The sequence below is a fragment of the Cygnus atratus genome, chromosome 1 (genome assembly GCF_013377495.2).
Source record: "Cygnus atratus isolate AKBS03 ecotype Queensland, Australia chromosome 1, CAtr_DNAZoo_HiC_assembly, whole genome shotgun sequence".
NCBI classification, from domain to species: Eukaryota; Metazoa; Chordata; class Aves; order Anseriformes; family Anatidae; genus Cygnus; species Cygnus atratus.
The window spans coordinates 133,830,601-133,846,324 of NC_066362.1; the positions used below are offsets into that span (position 1 = coordinate 133,830,601).

The 15,724-nt window shown below is 35.1% G+C and overlaps 1 protein-coding gene across 7 annotated transcripts in view; it reads left to right on the top strand.

Moving 5' to 3' along the window:
• NLGN4X (neuroligin 4 X-linked) overlaps window positions 1-14,551 on the top strand; it is a 200,535-nt gene extending 185,984 nt beyond the window's left edge. For 6 of the 7 annotated variants that reach the window (XM_035542247.2, XM_050716513.1, XM_035542245.2 and 3 more), the window contains 3 exons: window positions 1,148-1,333; window positions 3,946-4,735; window positions 13,603-14,502. In XM_035542247.2, the coding sequence (XP_035398140.1) occupies window positions 1,148-1,333; window positions 3,946-4,735; window positions 13,603-14,452 (1,826 nt within the window). In that variant the 3' untranslated portion in view covers window positions 14,453-14,502. Of the gene's footprint in view, window positions 1-1,147; window positions 1,334-3,945; window positions 4,736-13,602 lie in introns of all 7 variants that reach the window. The other variant, XM_035542244.2, reaches the window with a different exon arrangement.
• The last annotated feature ends 1,173 nt before the right edge of the window (window positions 14,552-15,724 follow it).

Here is a 15,724-nt window from a genome sequence, read left to right on the forward strand (position 1 = left end):
GCCCTCTTCTGACAAATTTGCCTGAAATGATAATTTGCTTGGAAACATCAGTGAGTTCCTTCTTTGACTTGACAAGCAACTACCAGTGGCACCTAAATCAGTAATGTCCATCTGTAAACATCCATATGTTTTAAGGTATTCTAATAGACTCCTGGCTTCCAGTTGTCTGACAGGAAAAGGTCTGTGGGAGTTAAAGAGAGGGGTGTAAGTACATGACTCGATGCGGTAATTTGAACATAACACAAAGTCTAGACTGTGAATGATGGGCATGGATAATATTTCAGGTTAGCTGGTTTCAGAAAAGCAAAATTAATCTCAGTCCTAGTCTCTCAGTCATTTTGTTCTATGTTGCAAGACAGGCAGCAAATGTGTCATGCTTTGTTTCTAAAATCTGATAAACACAGTACAGGAACAAAAACTATCAGCACAGCTCTTCCTGCAATTTCCAATGAAAGAAACAAAACCTGATTTGTTCAGATAAAATATCTTGACCAAAGACTGAATTGCTCACAATTTACCTGCTATCTTCCTAATAAATAACCTTTGCAAAATTTTGAGTGTAATTTTTCTTTCCCTACATTGTTTCCTGATTCTTTTACTATTTTTTTATCCTTTTTCTTTTTCTGAGTTTGTCCATCCATATCACAAGTACAATAACTTATAGAGCTATGTAGGTCAGAAGAATTTTGGTCCACGTTAAGAACCATTTAAATTAATGTGTTAGTGAGCATTGTTCATAGTGGAAGACTTGGTATCTCACTTATTCCTGTATGTAGTCTTTGCATAAAAACAATTTCCAATTTTTTTATACCTTAATCACATGAAGTTATCAAATGTTTAAAATCTTCAGACTATATTTTTTCATTGATACAGAATTATTTCAGAAAAGAAATGATGATCTTTCACAAACATAATCTCTGCAGTAGGGCAAAACAAACCAAAACCAAACAACACACAGAATGATTTCCACAACCTGACATATACCTAGAGACATATAACTAGGACTGTAACCTTTTTTTTTTTTTTTTTTTTATAAAAAAAGGTTGGGGGTGGGAGCTCAGAAGATGAGAATATAAATTGTGAATATATGTTTACCCTGTAGCTAACTCTGTCTGGTGAACTAAAATTATTCCTTTTTTCTTTATAGGTTTTTTAAGTACTGGGGACCAAGCTGCAAAAGGTAATTACGGATTGCTTGACCAAATCCAAGCTTTACGTTGGATTGAAGAAAATATTGGATCTTTTGGAGGAGACCCAAAAAGAGTTACTATTTTTGGATCTGGGGCAGGAGCTTCCTGTGTCAGTCTTCTGACACTCTCTCACTATTCAGAAGGTAAGGATCTCCTGAGCAAAACATAGTAGTTCAGTAACAGTAAAATGATTCTATTGTAAATCAACAGTACACTTTTAAAACAAAACAAAACTTTATATATATATATATATGCATATATATATAATTTAAGGAAAATGGCCAAATCATGTAGGCTGAATTAGAATTACACCGTGTCTGTAATTTTTTGTAAAATGCCTACTATCTAGTATTCTGCATTTGTATTAATCAACACAAATATTTTACATTAAAAATGCATGCTTTTGTAGTAGAAATTTCACACAAAAACTTTCACAGGCCATATATTTTTTTCTGGATTTATCAACAGTCTCCACTGAATCTTCCATCAAAGAATCTGATGTATTTAAAATTAAACAGAGCAGTGACATTTTTCATTTCTTAAACATTCTTGTCTACCTTTCCAACATGTATTTATATACTTTCCCTACTAAATAACAACATAACTCAATTTCATTCAAAAAATATTTACTCTCCACAAGTAGTACATGATCCTACGCAGAGTTCTTAAGATTTTGGTGTGTCTGAGCTGCAGAATTTCTGCCCTCAGAAAACAACCAAGCAACCACCACCAACAACAAACAAAGAACATATAGCAACAGTAGAGTACTGATTCTTATTGGCAAGACCAACTCTGTAAAAAAAATAATAAAAGAAGACAAGACCAATGTGATGGCTTTACACTGATGGCTAACCATGCTCTACCACACCGCTCTTTCACTCTCCGTCCTGAAAGGAAGAGAGTGAAAAAATATGAAGAAAAAATGGCTTGAGGGCTGAGATACGGACCCCTGTTTACTGAAAATTACTCACCAAGGCGCAGCACAGGGAGATTAACATAATTTGTTGACTATTGTTAATAGACTACAGCAGTGAGAAACTAAAAGCAAACTTAAAACACCTTCCCTTCCATCCAGCCTGCTTCACCTTGGTCCCCTCCATGAATTGAAGATGAACTTTTGCTCTGGTGCCTGGAGCACCTCCTCTTCCTCCTTCTTCATTGACCTTGGTGTCTGCAGGGCTATCTCTCTCAACATTATCTCACTCATCTATCCCAGCTGCTGTGGCACAGCAGCTATTTTCCTTTCTTAACCATGCTCTCACAAAAACACAACCAGTGTCACTCATTGGATCAACTTTGTCCAGTGGTGGGTCCCTTTTCTAAGAGAGAAAAGCTGGAACTGGCTCTTATCTAATATGGGGCAGCTTCTGGACTCTGCTTATAGTGCCTGCCCCTACAGCCCCCCTGCTACATAAACCTTGCCAAAACAAACAAACAAACAAATATGTATTGTATTTATAACTCCATGTTACTCCTATCATAATCAAACATACAGAAATCTATGGCAGAAATCTAAGCCATAGCAGTCATGTGTAGCAAGGCAGCTAGTAAACATATCCTATTTGAAAGTACATAGAGTTATTCCTGACAACTCAGGGAATTGATACAATACTATGAAGTGAGTAACTGTTGAGTAATCCCTGCTAAAAGCAAGCAGATGGAACAATGAAAAAAATCAACTAATTGCATTACTGAAATTTAATACCCTGTGCAGTAAGTAGTCATCACAAAGGTGTATTGACCGCAGCCCACTTTCCCTGTAAATGCTTCAAGGTCTTCAAATATTTTTGTAGCTCTTGCTGTCTTCGGTATTTCAAGAGCTTGAGTGTAGAAACCATGTGCAGAAGAGGCTCAGGCTTTTTAGTTTAAGTATACAATAGGCCATTTTAGTTATCTTACCAGGAAAAAGAAGATGGGTGTGATTCTCCAATAAGCTCCAGTTGATCTGCAGTGCTCTGGTGCCACAAAGAAATCCTTCAGCCTGGGTCTTTTTTTTTTTTCTTCTTTTTTTTTTTTTCAATATTATAAAAATATAAAACAACCAGAACTATTCGATTTTGTCTTATTTTCTTCTAAAATATGCAAACATATTTTAATTCACCATATAAGCATTACTAACACTATATATATATATATATATATATATGCACACTCTCAGGTGGTAATGAAAAATGATGTCAGAGGAGAAGGTTCAAGCCTATTAAATTGATTTTAGCAGAGCAGATTTTTTCAAATTATATGATGCATAGCTTCTGTGAAGGAAACAAGAGTGTGTAATTTTCATTTGACCTTTAAACTACTGAAGAATCCATTTATGAGAGTCATTTACATGGCGAAGAGGATATGATTGCTTGTAGTTGCCACTCCTTTAAAGAAATTTTTACAGGTTTACCACTGTGTTAAAACCAGGGGACTAGCATTTAAATTAAAAATGCAAGAAAACTGCAGTACAAGCACAAGTTTTGTTCTTGAAACAGTAACCTGAAACCTTCATGCTTTCAGTATTTGAGCATCAAGAACAAGAGAGAGTTTAATTAATAGCCTATTACATATACTATTAAAAAGGAGCAGTGAGTAGAACATATAGAAACTGAATTGGAATACAAGAATATGCATCCTTTAGTTACTGTATAATCAATACATTCTTTGTTTAGTGAATGCTGATTTTATTTTATATTTTATTTTATTTTATTTTATTTTATTTATTATTTGTAATATATAACTTGATTTGTATTTAAACAATTTGCACCTGCAGGTTTGTTCCAAAAGGCAATCATACAGAGTGGAACAGCCCTGTCCAGCTGGGCAGTGAACTACCAGCCTGCCAAGTACACCAGGATATTGGCAGATAAAGTCGGCTGTGACATGCTGGATACCACTGATTTGGTTGAATGCCTTCGAAATAAGAATTACAAAGAACTCATTCAACAGACCATCACTCCAGCCACGTACCACATTGCCTTTGGGCCTGTGATAGATGGAGATGTGATTCCAGATGACCCCCAGATTCTCATGGAGCAAGGAGAATTCCTTAACTATGATATAATGCTGGGTGTGAATCAAGGAGAAGGTTTAAAATTTGTGGATGGCATAGTAGACAATGAAGATGGTGTTTCCCCCAATGATTTTGACTTTTCTGTCTCCAATTTTGTGGACAATCTATATGGTTATCCAGAAGGGAAAGATACACTGCGAGAGACCATTAAATTCATGTACACCGATTGGGCAGACAAAGAAAACCCTGAAACAAGACGGAAGACCCTGGTAGCTCTTTTTACTGACCACCAGTGGGTTGCTCCTGCCGTTGCCACTGCTGACCTTCATGCCCAGTATGGATCTCCGACATATTTCTATGCATTTTATCACCACTGCCAAAGTGAAATGAAACCAAGCTGGGCTGATTCAGCTCATGGTGATGAAGTCCCTTATGTGTTTGGCATTCCTATGATTGGCCCAACAGAACTGTTCAATTGCAATTTTTCCAAGAATGATGTTATGCTCAGTGCAGTAGTTATGACATATTGGACGAACTTCGCCAAAACTGGGTAAGTCTGACCTTCAGCATTCCTTTTGGTTGATAACATACTACTAAGCTAGTCAACATTCCATAGCAATGGCCTCAAACCCTGATTGTGCTGTAGTATTATAGCACTATTTGTTATGCATGAGGCAGTATGTAACTGGGGCTTATTCATATTTAATACATTTTTAATTAGTGTGTTCCCTCAAACTATTTTTTTTCAGTAGCTCAGTGAGAAGAATAAAGCACTGTATTTTTGATTTAAAAATAGGAAAATTATTAAGAAAATGCACATCTCAGGGAAAAAAAATCTCACTAAGATACTGAAAAATCAGAAGAAATGTCTTCTACTTGAAGAAGGAACTGTCACACAGATAGCAATTATGTCTTACAAAAGTAAAGAAGTTTTATTATTATTACTATTATTATTATTATTTTATTTTAATTTTTTATTTTATTTTATTTATTTTTATTTATTTTAGTGACCTTCATAGGAACAGAAACTCAGGGAAGAAGTGGATCAGGCAGACATTGGAAAGAATTTTTTTTTCCCTCTGGTGGCTGTAATGGCTACAAAGCACTTCACCAAGATGAAGAAAAGACTCAGATATAAATTTTGCTTTGAGAATGTTGAACATTTAAATTAATTCTGCTTACAAAATAGAGACATCAAGGTTTTGCTGAAATACAGTTGTAAACATCAAAGAAAGAGCCCTCAAAGCAGTTTAATCTGTGAGCGCCATTAATAATTTCTGCCCGCTTTCTATAACATTCCTCTAAAGAATACTGCAGTGTTTTACTTGAACAGCAAGGGCTTTTTTGTTAACCTTGAGTCTTTGGTACTGAATTAAAACAAAGATACTTGTGGCACAAAGGGGCTGTAAATCTTTCCAATGAAAGTTTAATGGCAGGATTGGACTCTGGAAACTGCAGCTTTACTGCAGTGCAGTGAATGGTATGCAGCACTATAAGAAAAATTCAGAGATGCCTAGTGTGAACCATAGAGCTCTAGCAGCCTTTAATGAATCCAAACAATGTTCAAGGGAGGAAGATTTTGCAGACTGAACAAAAACCTTGAGCATGAATTGAGTAAGAAACAATCAAATGCTTCAGGTCACTTTACAAGGAAAAAGAAAGCTTTTGTTGCATTGCATCTTAGACAAGCAGGTACTTTCAAATACAGAAATCCCAAAGGGCTACAACAAGAGTGAATGAACTGTGGAATATTTAGATGTTTATGGAAACAATAAGTCATCAGTTGGATGACTGGTTTCGACAAACTTAAGGACAAAAGCTTGGTTTATGGACAGAGAATGCCGCATGCTGGCTGTACTGCACACTCAGGAAGACTATTTTACCATCATTATGTCTTTATTTGTATGGATCAAGTGTCACATATACGTAGGGGACTTCATATTCTTGCAAATAGACGTGTTTGGAATTGTTATGGAGATCTCTACAGTCTCCCTGTTACATTTAATTTCTTTATGATTGTCCCATGTAGAATAAGTTGTATTTAAGCAATATTTGAGGAGCTTCTCACAGTCCCATTACTTGTAGTTGCAAGCAGTTTACAGCTGTTGCTACATGAAAGCTAATTTCAGCAAGCTATACATACCGTCGACCAGTTATGAATCCATGGTCATACTACACCTACATAATATAGCAGGTACTTCAGGATAGCCATGAATCATTTCTGAAGCCTCCCTATAGTTGATGAGACAGAAATGTAGCATTACAAACTTGCCATGTTGTAGACAGAAAGATACATTATTCTAAAAGATCTCTAGATGTAAAAATTAATTTTTCCCAGGTGAGAGGAAAGACCGACCCAAGATACCTTTTTTTTTTTTTTTCCTTTCTGCGTGTTTTATATGAACAATATAATTATTAGTAATATTTAATATAATATTAATTATTCTGCATAATACAGAATATTTGTAGGAAAATAATATTTTAAGATTGTATTTTCTCTGTAACCACTGGTACCTCCAATGGTAAAGGGAAGCTTGTAGCACCTCAAAACAAAAGTAACAGGGCACATATATCATAGAAGCATAGAACCATAGAATATCCCAAGTTGGAAGAGCCTTATAAGGATCATCGTGTCCAACTCCCGGCACCACACAGGTCTACCCAAAAATTCAGACCATATGACTAACAGCATAGTCCAAATGTTTCTTAAACTCTGACAGGCTTGGTGTTGTGACAACATCCCTGGGGAGTCTGTTCCAGTGCAAGACAACCCTCTCGGTGAACAACCTCTTCCTGATGTCTAGCCTGAACCTCCCCTGTCACAGTTTGACACCATTCCCTCGGGTCATATCATTGGCCACTAAAGAGAATATAGGTCGGCACCTGCCCCTCCACTCCCCCTCGTGAGGAAACTGTAGACCACAATGAGGTCTCCCCTCAGCCTTTTCTTTTCTAGGCTGAACAGGCCAAAGTGACCTCAGCCGCTCCTCGTACGTCTTCCCCTCTAGGCCCTTGACCATCTTTGTAGCCCTTCTCTGGACACTCTCCAAGAGTTTCACATCCTTTCTGTACTGTGGTGCCCAGAAGTGCACTCAGTATTCGAGGTGAGGCCGCACCAGCGTAGAGTAGAGCAGGACAATCACTTCTCTCAGCCGACTAGCAATGCCATGCTTGATGCACCCCAGGATACGGTTGGCCCTCCTGGCTGCTAGGGCACACTGCTGGCTTATATTCAGTTTGCTATTAACCACAACCCCAGATCCTTCTCTGCGGGGCTGCTGTCCATATATCGAGAGCATATATGGAGAAACCATTCTTCTATCTACACCGCCACATGCAATCTGAAATCTATGTGGTGTACTTTGAGGTCCTACAACTCTCAAAAAGTAAAGGGTTGGTGAGCTTTTTTTTTTTTTTTCTCTCTTTTTTTTTTTTCCACCATTTATTAAATTAATAATTTTAAATTAATAATTTCCCTTATCCTGAACTGGGCATTATTTCTGTTTGTACCCATGGCAAAAAATATGAAAAATCTGTTAAGTGACAGATTTTGCCATTTGATGTTTCCCTGTAGGTGGACCTTAAACACTAAAACTATCAATTTTTTTTGTTTGTTTGTTTTGTTTTAATGTCTCTGAGATTCTTTGAGTCTCAATGACTGTGCCACAGAGACAACATCCAGGTACTTATTGTATAATTATAGCTCAGGTAGTGCATCATTTTGATGGCTTTTAACTTACCCGCTGTCACTGTTGTTTAATGAACTGCCAAAGCTAGGTTTGGAGGGCAGGTCAATCCTGTAAAATCACTAGGTGTTAAAGGCACAGCGCAAAATACAGTGCTTTATTGTGTTTTACTTTGAAGACAGTTACTAGCAAATAAGTGGTGACAATTAAAATCACTGTTTAATGGCAAATGAGTCATGCTTAAAATGAATACTTAGAAGATGCTTTTGCTAATCCTCCATTTTTTACCTTGCTATTATTTTATTATTATTTTGTTTGTTTGTTTTTCATATTCACAGTCCTCTTAGACTTTTAAAATATTGTTTCTAGCATGGCTTAGAAATAGGGAAATAATTTGTTACAAAGTAGGTATGAGAAACTACATTTGGGATATAAAAATGACATGAATATATGGCTTTTCATTCCACTATGTGGAAAATTATATGTGAGAGCTTCATTAAGAAGTACACTTAAAGCTTTAGTCTGCTGCCAATAGTACTATCCTACTGTAATGGAAATTTTATATGCTCAAATGTTCAGCAAATGTTCAAATGTTTATATGTTCAAATGTTAGGGCCATGTTACATCCTTCACAGATACATCAACATAGGGAGAGTGAACAATGTGAGGGGTTGTGTTCTAGCCCTTAACAGATAGTCTGCCAGCTACATGCTTGTGATGAAGGATTTGAAGATTCATACAGTAGATACGAAAACATGCTCTCAAAGGCATCTATTGGGTTTCTAAAAATTACCCTCTTTTGAGTAGTTACAATACTCTATTTTTGCCCTCATTCATCCAGCTCTGCCTGGGTTGGAGATGGGAAAGATATAGGTTGGAAAGACGTATCCTTGATTCCTTTTTAAATTGGAAGAGTACTCCTGAGTTATTTTACCACCATTGATTCCTTATTACCTGAGTTAATAAAGATATCTAAATTTTACATTCAGTTCAGCTTTCTAAAGCAAGACCTAATTAAATTTCCAATGATTAAAATGTGTTTTCAAACAAATTCTCTCTCTGAACTGTTTTATGAGTTGCATTTCTTTTGATGTTTTTGTCTGAAGAAATAAATATTTCCAAGAGTAAGTCTGTTGGTCAAATGAAACGGAGTACTTACGGTATGTTTTCTACAATATTTACAATAGCTGACTGAGAGCATGTAACTTGGGACTTGGTGATAAGTGAGGAAAGGAGATAAGGGAAAAAAAAAAAAACAAAAAAACATGCTTGTGTAACTTCCGTACTAGTGCTTCAGGCAGGAGTAGCTACATCACTATTATTACTGTGACAACTTGGAAAATCGGTGTAAGCATGAAGAAGGTCTACAGAGATTATTATTTTTTTTTGTTGTTGGTGGTGGTCATGTTTTTTTTTTGTTTATTTGTTTAATATGGAGTAAAAAGAAAATAAAGAAAATATATTATCAATGGGCCTTTCAGTGTCTTAGAGACAGGCTCAGTGTGTAACTGTTGAGACATTTTACTCTCTGATGAAGTCAGAGAATGTTACCAAAAAAAAAATGAAACACTTTAAATGCATTAATGTAACAGTTCCATTATGCTGACTAATAGTTAATGCTTTGCAAAAGCACGTAAAAGATGAATGGCATTTTAACATGCCATGTGGAATGCTGAATAAGAGAAAATTTCCTAACATTTCTTGACATTTTTCCAGTGCCAATATCACCAGGTATGAAATACTCAGTTCCCTCATTTGTCCTATAGGTCATCTAATAATTCACCTTGTGAATAGGAATGTGTGTTACTCTTCAGTCAGCATTCATTGCAGACTCATTTACGCTTGAGAAAAAATCAATGCTTTGAATGTACGTTTGTAGCCCATGAGGTGTGAATTAAATGAAAATAAACAGCAACATGTTAAATTGAGCAAAAGCAGTGTAGATTGACAGTGGGGGAAAGAAAATGATAAGTGAAATCAGATGATTCTGCATGTTAATAAAAATACTTTAGACAGGACAAGAAAGACCACAATATATATTGCGTACAAGCATTTAATAATGGGGGCATTTTTGATAGAGAATGTGCTTAAACTGGATCCTGTAAATTATGGAAATAAATAATCAGAGAACAAAATGAGAAATAACCATCAATTTTGTTCTAGCAATAGGATAAATAAAATAAAATAAAATAAAATAAAATAAATAAATAAAACTGTCAACTAGTGGAATTGGGAACCATTATCCATTATGACATCCATTAATTGAAGAAGTTCAGAACTAAAAACATATTGGTCAGATTATATTTCTATCATAATGATTAGAATGGATTTTTAAAGGAGGATATTTCAGCAGTCTTTTTTCTGTGCCTTATTGAATTTAAACCTCAAGAATATCCATAAACACCAGTGATGTTATAAGCTGGAAAAAAAAAGAAAAAAAAAAAAAAAGAGAGAAAAATGAAATCTGTAATTAAAGTAGCAGATCAAATGTTTTGTCAAACACATAACTGTTTAGTAGAAATGATTGCATCTATATTTTATGTTTATAATACTGGAAAAGTATTTATAGTAGGACACTGGAAAAATATTTATAAGATAAACTTTCCAACATCACAAGGAAAAGACTTAACGTGTCATAAGTTGTAACCTTATGATTTTATCACCAGTGAGCGTAGAAGGGCCAAGGAAAGTAAAAACCTTCTTATAATGTATAATTTTGGTAAATTAGAATAGGTCTGTAAAATAATTAGAATTAGAATTGTATTCGAATAGGTCTGTAAAACTAAGATCCATTCATTAGTAGATTCTTTGTCTAGGACTGCATTTAGTCATTTAATTTTCTTTTGGAAAAAAAAAAAATCTACACATTCTCCAAATTCAGTGACAGTATTTAGACCATCGGTTCAGTTATTAAGTGATCACTCTAGACTTGATGCCAAAAGTACAATTCTGATACCCTAAGAAAAACAATGACCTGTCTTTAGGACTAGCTGACCCTCTTTTATTTTTTATTTTTTAACCTTTCTTTTTTTCTGTGCCTTGTTTCAATGGACAACTTTATGCCCATGCAGAGCCATGTAAAAAAGTACTGAAATACAGCATTATCCTCACATGTCTGTAAGTTTCTCTCTTGTGTTTGAAGGAGGCTTCTCTCTCATGTCTGAAAAAAGATGCAGTAGAATTTGCTATTCCTAATAGATACAGTTAAAAAGAAGACATAGAGATGCTGAATAGAAGAGAGGGAAAGAAGTGGAGGTGTTTATTTACATGTTTTGTAGGCTGTAGGAAAAGAGAATGTTAATTTCAAAAACTTTTATTTGCTAAAATCATCATCTCCTGTCATGTTTATAGGTCCATTAAAATATAATCTAAACACTTGGGTACTTTAAATTTAAACACAGGTAAACTTTCCATTACCTTCAACAGGGCCAGGATTCCTCCATCCCCTCTTTCACCTCCATCTGGGGAAGGAGAAGGGGAAAAGGATTAGTCCAGTCAGCTGGACTGCTCAGCTTCTTCATCTCCTACTACTGTGTATGAAGTATAACTCATTTTTGTGAGCTAGCTTATGTCTTTTATAGGATCCTTCCTAGAGTCTTTCGTGCTGTGAATCAGAACAGCAAGTGGGGAGAACACAAGGGGGATTTTGTGCTGTAGCTCTTCCGGGATTTTGAGTTTCTGAACAACAACAACAACAAAAAAAAATTGCATTTTAATAAACTTGTGGATTTTTTGTTTGTTTTAAAATTTATGCGTTGAGCCTGAAGGTAGATATATTGTACTGGAAAAATATTTTCCTGTCTACATTTGCCAAATCCTTCAGTCTGCTCTTTAAGAACAGAAGAAATACATTTCTTTCCCTCTTGAATGCATGATACAATTCCTCAGACTAACACCATATTAAAATCTACTCCCTCACTGCTTGAAAATGGAAATTAATCCAAGTTTCGGCCAGGATGAACAATTACTAAGAAACTAACTTCTATTTTTTTCAGAATTTACAGGATTTGTCTAATTTTTACTCTGTAAAATATCATCAAATAATATAAAATAATTAAAAAACAGCCACAGTTCTAGAATTCTTAATGTGTATGTTATTGAGATGGGAAAGATTTGATACATGGTAATATGGGGGAAAAAATCCCATAAACATAAGTAAAACAAAGTACTAAAATTTTATAGAAATAAAATTCTTAAAAAAAAAAAAAAAGATTAATTCTTTCAAGTAAAGAGGTGAATGCAGGAATCATAAGATTATTAAACCCAAATTAGCATGTTATTCTAAGAATAGTTAAGGAATAGCTAATAGTTAATGAATAACAAAGGAACACTAAACTAGGCAATCATGCTCAAGAGCTTTTGAAAACTGAAAAGAAAAAAAAAAAAAAAAGGCTTTAAAATCTGTAGCAGTAAGTCTTGGTATTCCCAGGACATATATGACAGTATATTGGAAGAAAAGGAAAATATTAAAATTATTTTCACATGAAATAAAATAATGTATATGGGAATGGAAAGGAGAATGGACGGTTCTCAGAATAATGCACATAAAGTGGATCTTATACTCTCAGTATAATTTATCACAAAGTCCCAGAAAATATGCTTTACTACTATAGAAGATTCGAACTCATGCAGAACAAAATATTACACTATGATTGTTGTTTTAAATCCTGTATTTGTCCATGCCCAGACAAAGTCATATTTATAGTGTTTAACAAAATTATAAACATACATGTACACCAACCGTATTTAAATGCCTTTGAGTCCATATGTTTGCTGTTATTTTAAAATGTTTTGAAATGAAAAAAAAATAAATAGGAAAAGCATTATTTCAATCAAATATTTGGGTTAACAATTTTTAAATTATTTCTGTGCTACTGTACCGTGCTACTCTTATCTCTATTGCTACTTAACTACTATAAAACTTGTTGACAGCTAACATAAATTTCATCCCTAGAAGCTGGGATAGAATTAAGACTCACTGTTCTAAGTCCATTAAGTATAGATATTTAGTAGTACTGAGCACAAGGCAGTTTTCTCTTAATGCAAATGATGGAATGATTTGTGACATAAAAATAGTTCAAAGGCTTTTTCCAAGAGTAGGTCTCTGAACAAAGGGGTATTAACAGCTCAGTAAAGGAACAGAAAGACAAATTGTACCCGTTTACACGTATTAGCCCTGCTACTTCACATTTTGAAGTTTTTAAGGTCATATACAGCTGGTATAAATTCTCATGGTCACATGGATTTCCAACATTGCTACAGAGATTAGATGCTTATATTTATTGCTTGCAGCAGTGGAAGTAGTGGTACCTTAAATGAGAATGTTAATGTCAAATCTTGAGAAGACCTGAAACTACACCTTTACTAACTATGGGGGAAGATAATTAGTACCTCACTAAGACTGCTTTGGAGTATGAGACTGACTCACAGAACTCCAGATGAGCTTCTGGGAGCTGAACACATCCCTTTTTCTGTTTTCATGTAAAGAAATATTACAGTGTCTGTGGTACACTGTATAGTAAGTATTTTTTTTTTTCTTTTGTGTATATATTAGCATCTGTTGTAAATTTGGGGAAGTATTTCTTCTGTTTTTAGGTTAAGTATAGGATATAAGGATATAAGGATATAAGGATATAAGTATAGGATTAACTAAAAGACAGAGGTTTTTATTGTTGTTGTTGTTGTTGCTATTTTTAAATAACTGTAATATTGCTTGTTTTTATTTTTGTAGAGATCCAAACCAGCCTGTTCCACAAGACACAAAGTTCATCCACACAAAACCCAACCGCTTTGAAGAAGTAGCCTGGTCCAAATACAATCCTAAAGATCAGCTTTATCTCCATATTGGCCTGAAACCCCGAGTTCGTGATCACTACCGAGCAACAAAAGTTGCTTTTTGGTTGGAGCTTGTTCCACACCTTCACAACCTGAATGAAATATTTCAATATGTTTCCACAACAACTAAAGTCCCCCCTCCTGACATGACATCATTTCCTTATGTTACCCGACGTTCTCCTGGTAAATTGTGGCCAGCTACCAAACGCCCAGCAATGACACCTGCCAACAACCCCAAACATTCCAAAGACACCCATAAAACAGCTCCTGAGGATACAACAGTTCTGATAGAAAACAAGCGAGATTACTCCACAGAGTTGAGTGTCACCATTGCTGTGGGGGCGTCCTTGCTGTTCCTCAATATTTTAGCTTTTGCTGCATTATATTACAAGAAGGACAAGCGGCGTCACGAGACTCACAGGCGCCCTAGTCCCCAGAGGAACACAACCAATGATATTGCGCACATACAAAATGAAGAGATCATGTCCTTGCAGATGAAACAGCTGGAACATGACCATGAGTGTGAATCACTGCAGGCCCATGACACGCTGAGACTAACCTGCCCACCTGACTACACACTCACTTTGAGAAGGTCCCCAGATGACATCCCACTCATGACTCCCAACACCATAACCATGATCCCAAATACATTAACAGGAATGCAGCCTTTGCATACTTTCAACACGTTCAGTGGAGGACAAAACAGTACGAATTTGCCCCATGGACATTCGACCACTAGGGTATAGCTCAGCCCTTCCACTATACCCTCACAAGCCACCTGGAAGAAAGAAAATAAATAAATAGAAGAAGAAAAAGTTATAATACCATCCATTGAACAACTTGTTAAAATATAAAGTAAAAAAAAAAAAAGTAAAAGAGAAGGACAGTCATTATTTTCTTACTGATCCTTCCCACAGAAACTCTCTGATATTAAAGATCAAGTACAAACCCTGTGAAATGTGAAAAGTGTACATTGCTGTTACGATACTGCTTTAAGATCTCAACCCCTTTAATTGAAAGTTGAGTCCAGAAGAAATCACTTAAAATGGTGTTTTGAGTGTAACAAGCAGAGTCTTCTGGAACACAGAGCCAGTGACTGTACAGGTGTTTGTTCTTTTTTTTTTTTTTTTTAATAAATAAAATAATAATAAAAAAATCTTTATGTGCCATACCATGAATGGCCCTTGTTAAAACAAAGACATCACCATGGGCTTTTTCCCAGCATATGAAGCTGTAATCCAGATGGGGGAAAGAAATAAAATTTTATTCTTAAAAACAAAAATTAAAAAAAAAAGAGGAGGACTGACTATGCAGTAAAATACGTATAGTTCTGTGCAAAGAGATGACTTGCCAGCCTGAACTATATTTAAAGAAACTTTGTAAAAATGTACATAGCTGTGAGTTTAAAAACAACAAAAAATAAGCTTTTATTGATGTTTTCAGTTTGAAAAGAGCTTTTAGAAAGATTGTGCATTCAGTTGTGACCTATGTGTATATACATTAGTCATATCACCTCTGTTTCCTCCAGGCCAAAGGAGGATTTACTTCTTAATTACTAGTGGTAAACTAAAATCATGCGGTTTTTCTAACATGTTTCATTTATATGAGGCCATGGTGTCATGCAGAGGATACAGTTGTCTGTGTGACCTGCATATTTTCTCTTACAGGTTACACTAGTGCATGTTAAAGTATTCATAGGAGATTTTTGCTTTTTTTCTGAAACATTTTATATATATATATATAATTTAATTTTGTGTTAGCCTTTATTAAATTGCAACACAGCAATGGATCGGAAAATGGAAAAAAAGATATGAAAAAAAAAAAAAAACACTTTACTATAATAAGCTTGTCGAACTGAACCAAGAGACATCCAATAATGTATATACAAAGAGTCCAGTTTGTAGTTCTCGGTTATTGTGGTACATTAGGAAGAGTTTTGTGCCCTGACAATATCTAAGAAAGCTTATGTTTTGGTCAACTTTTTCTGAGGAAAACTAATTCTATATTCACCAGCAGTT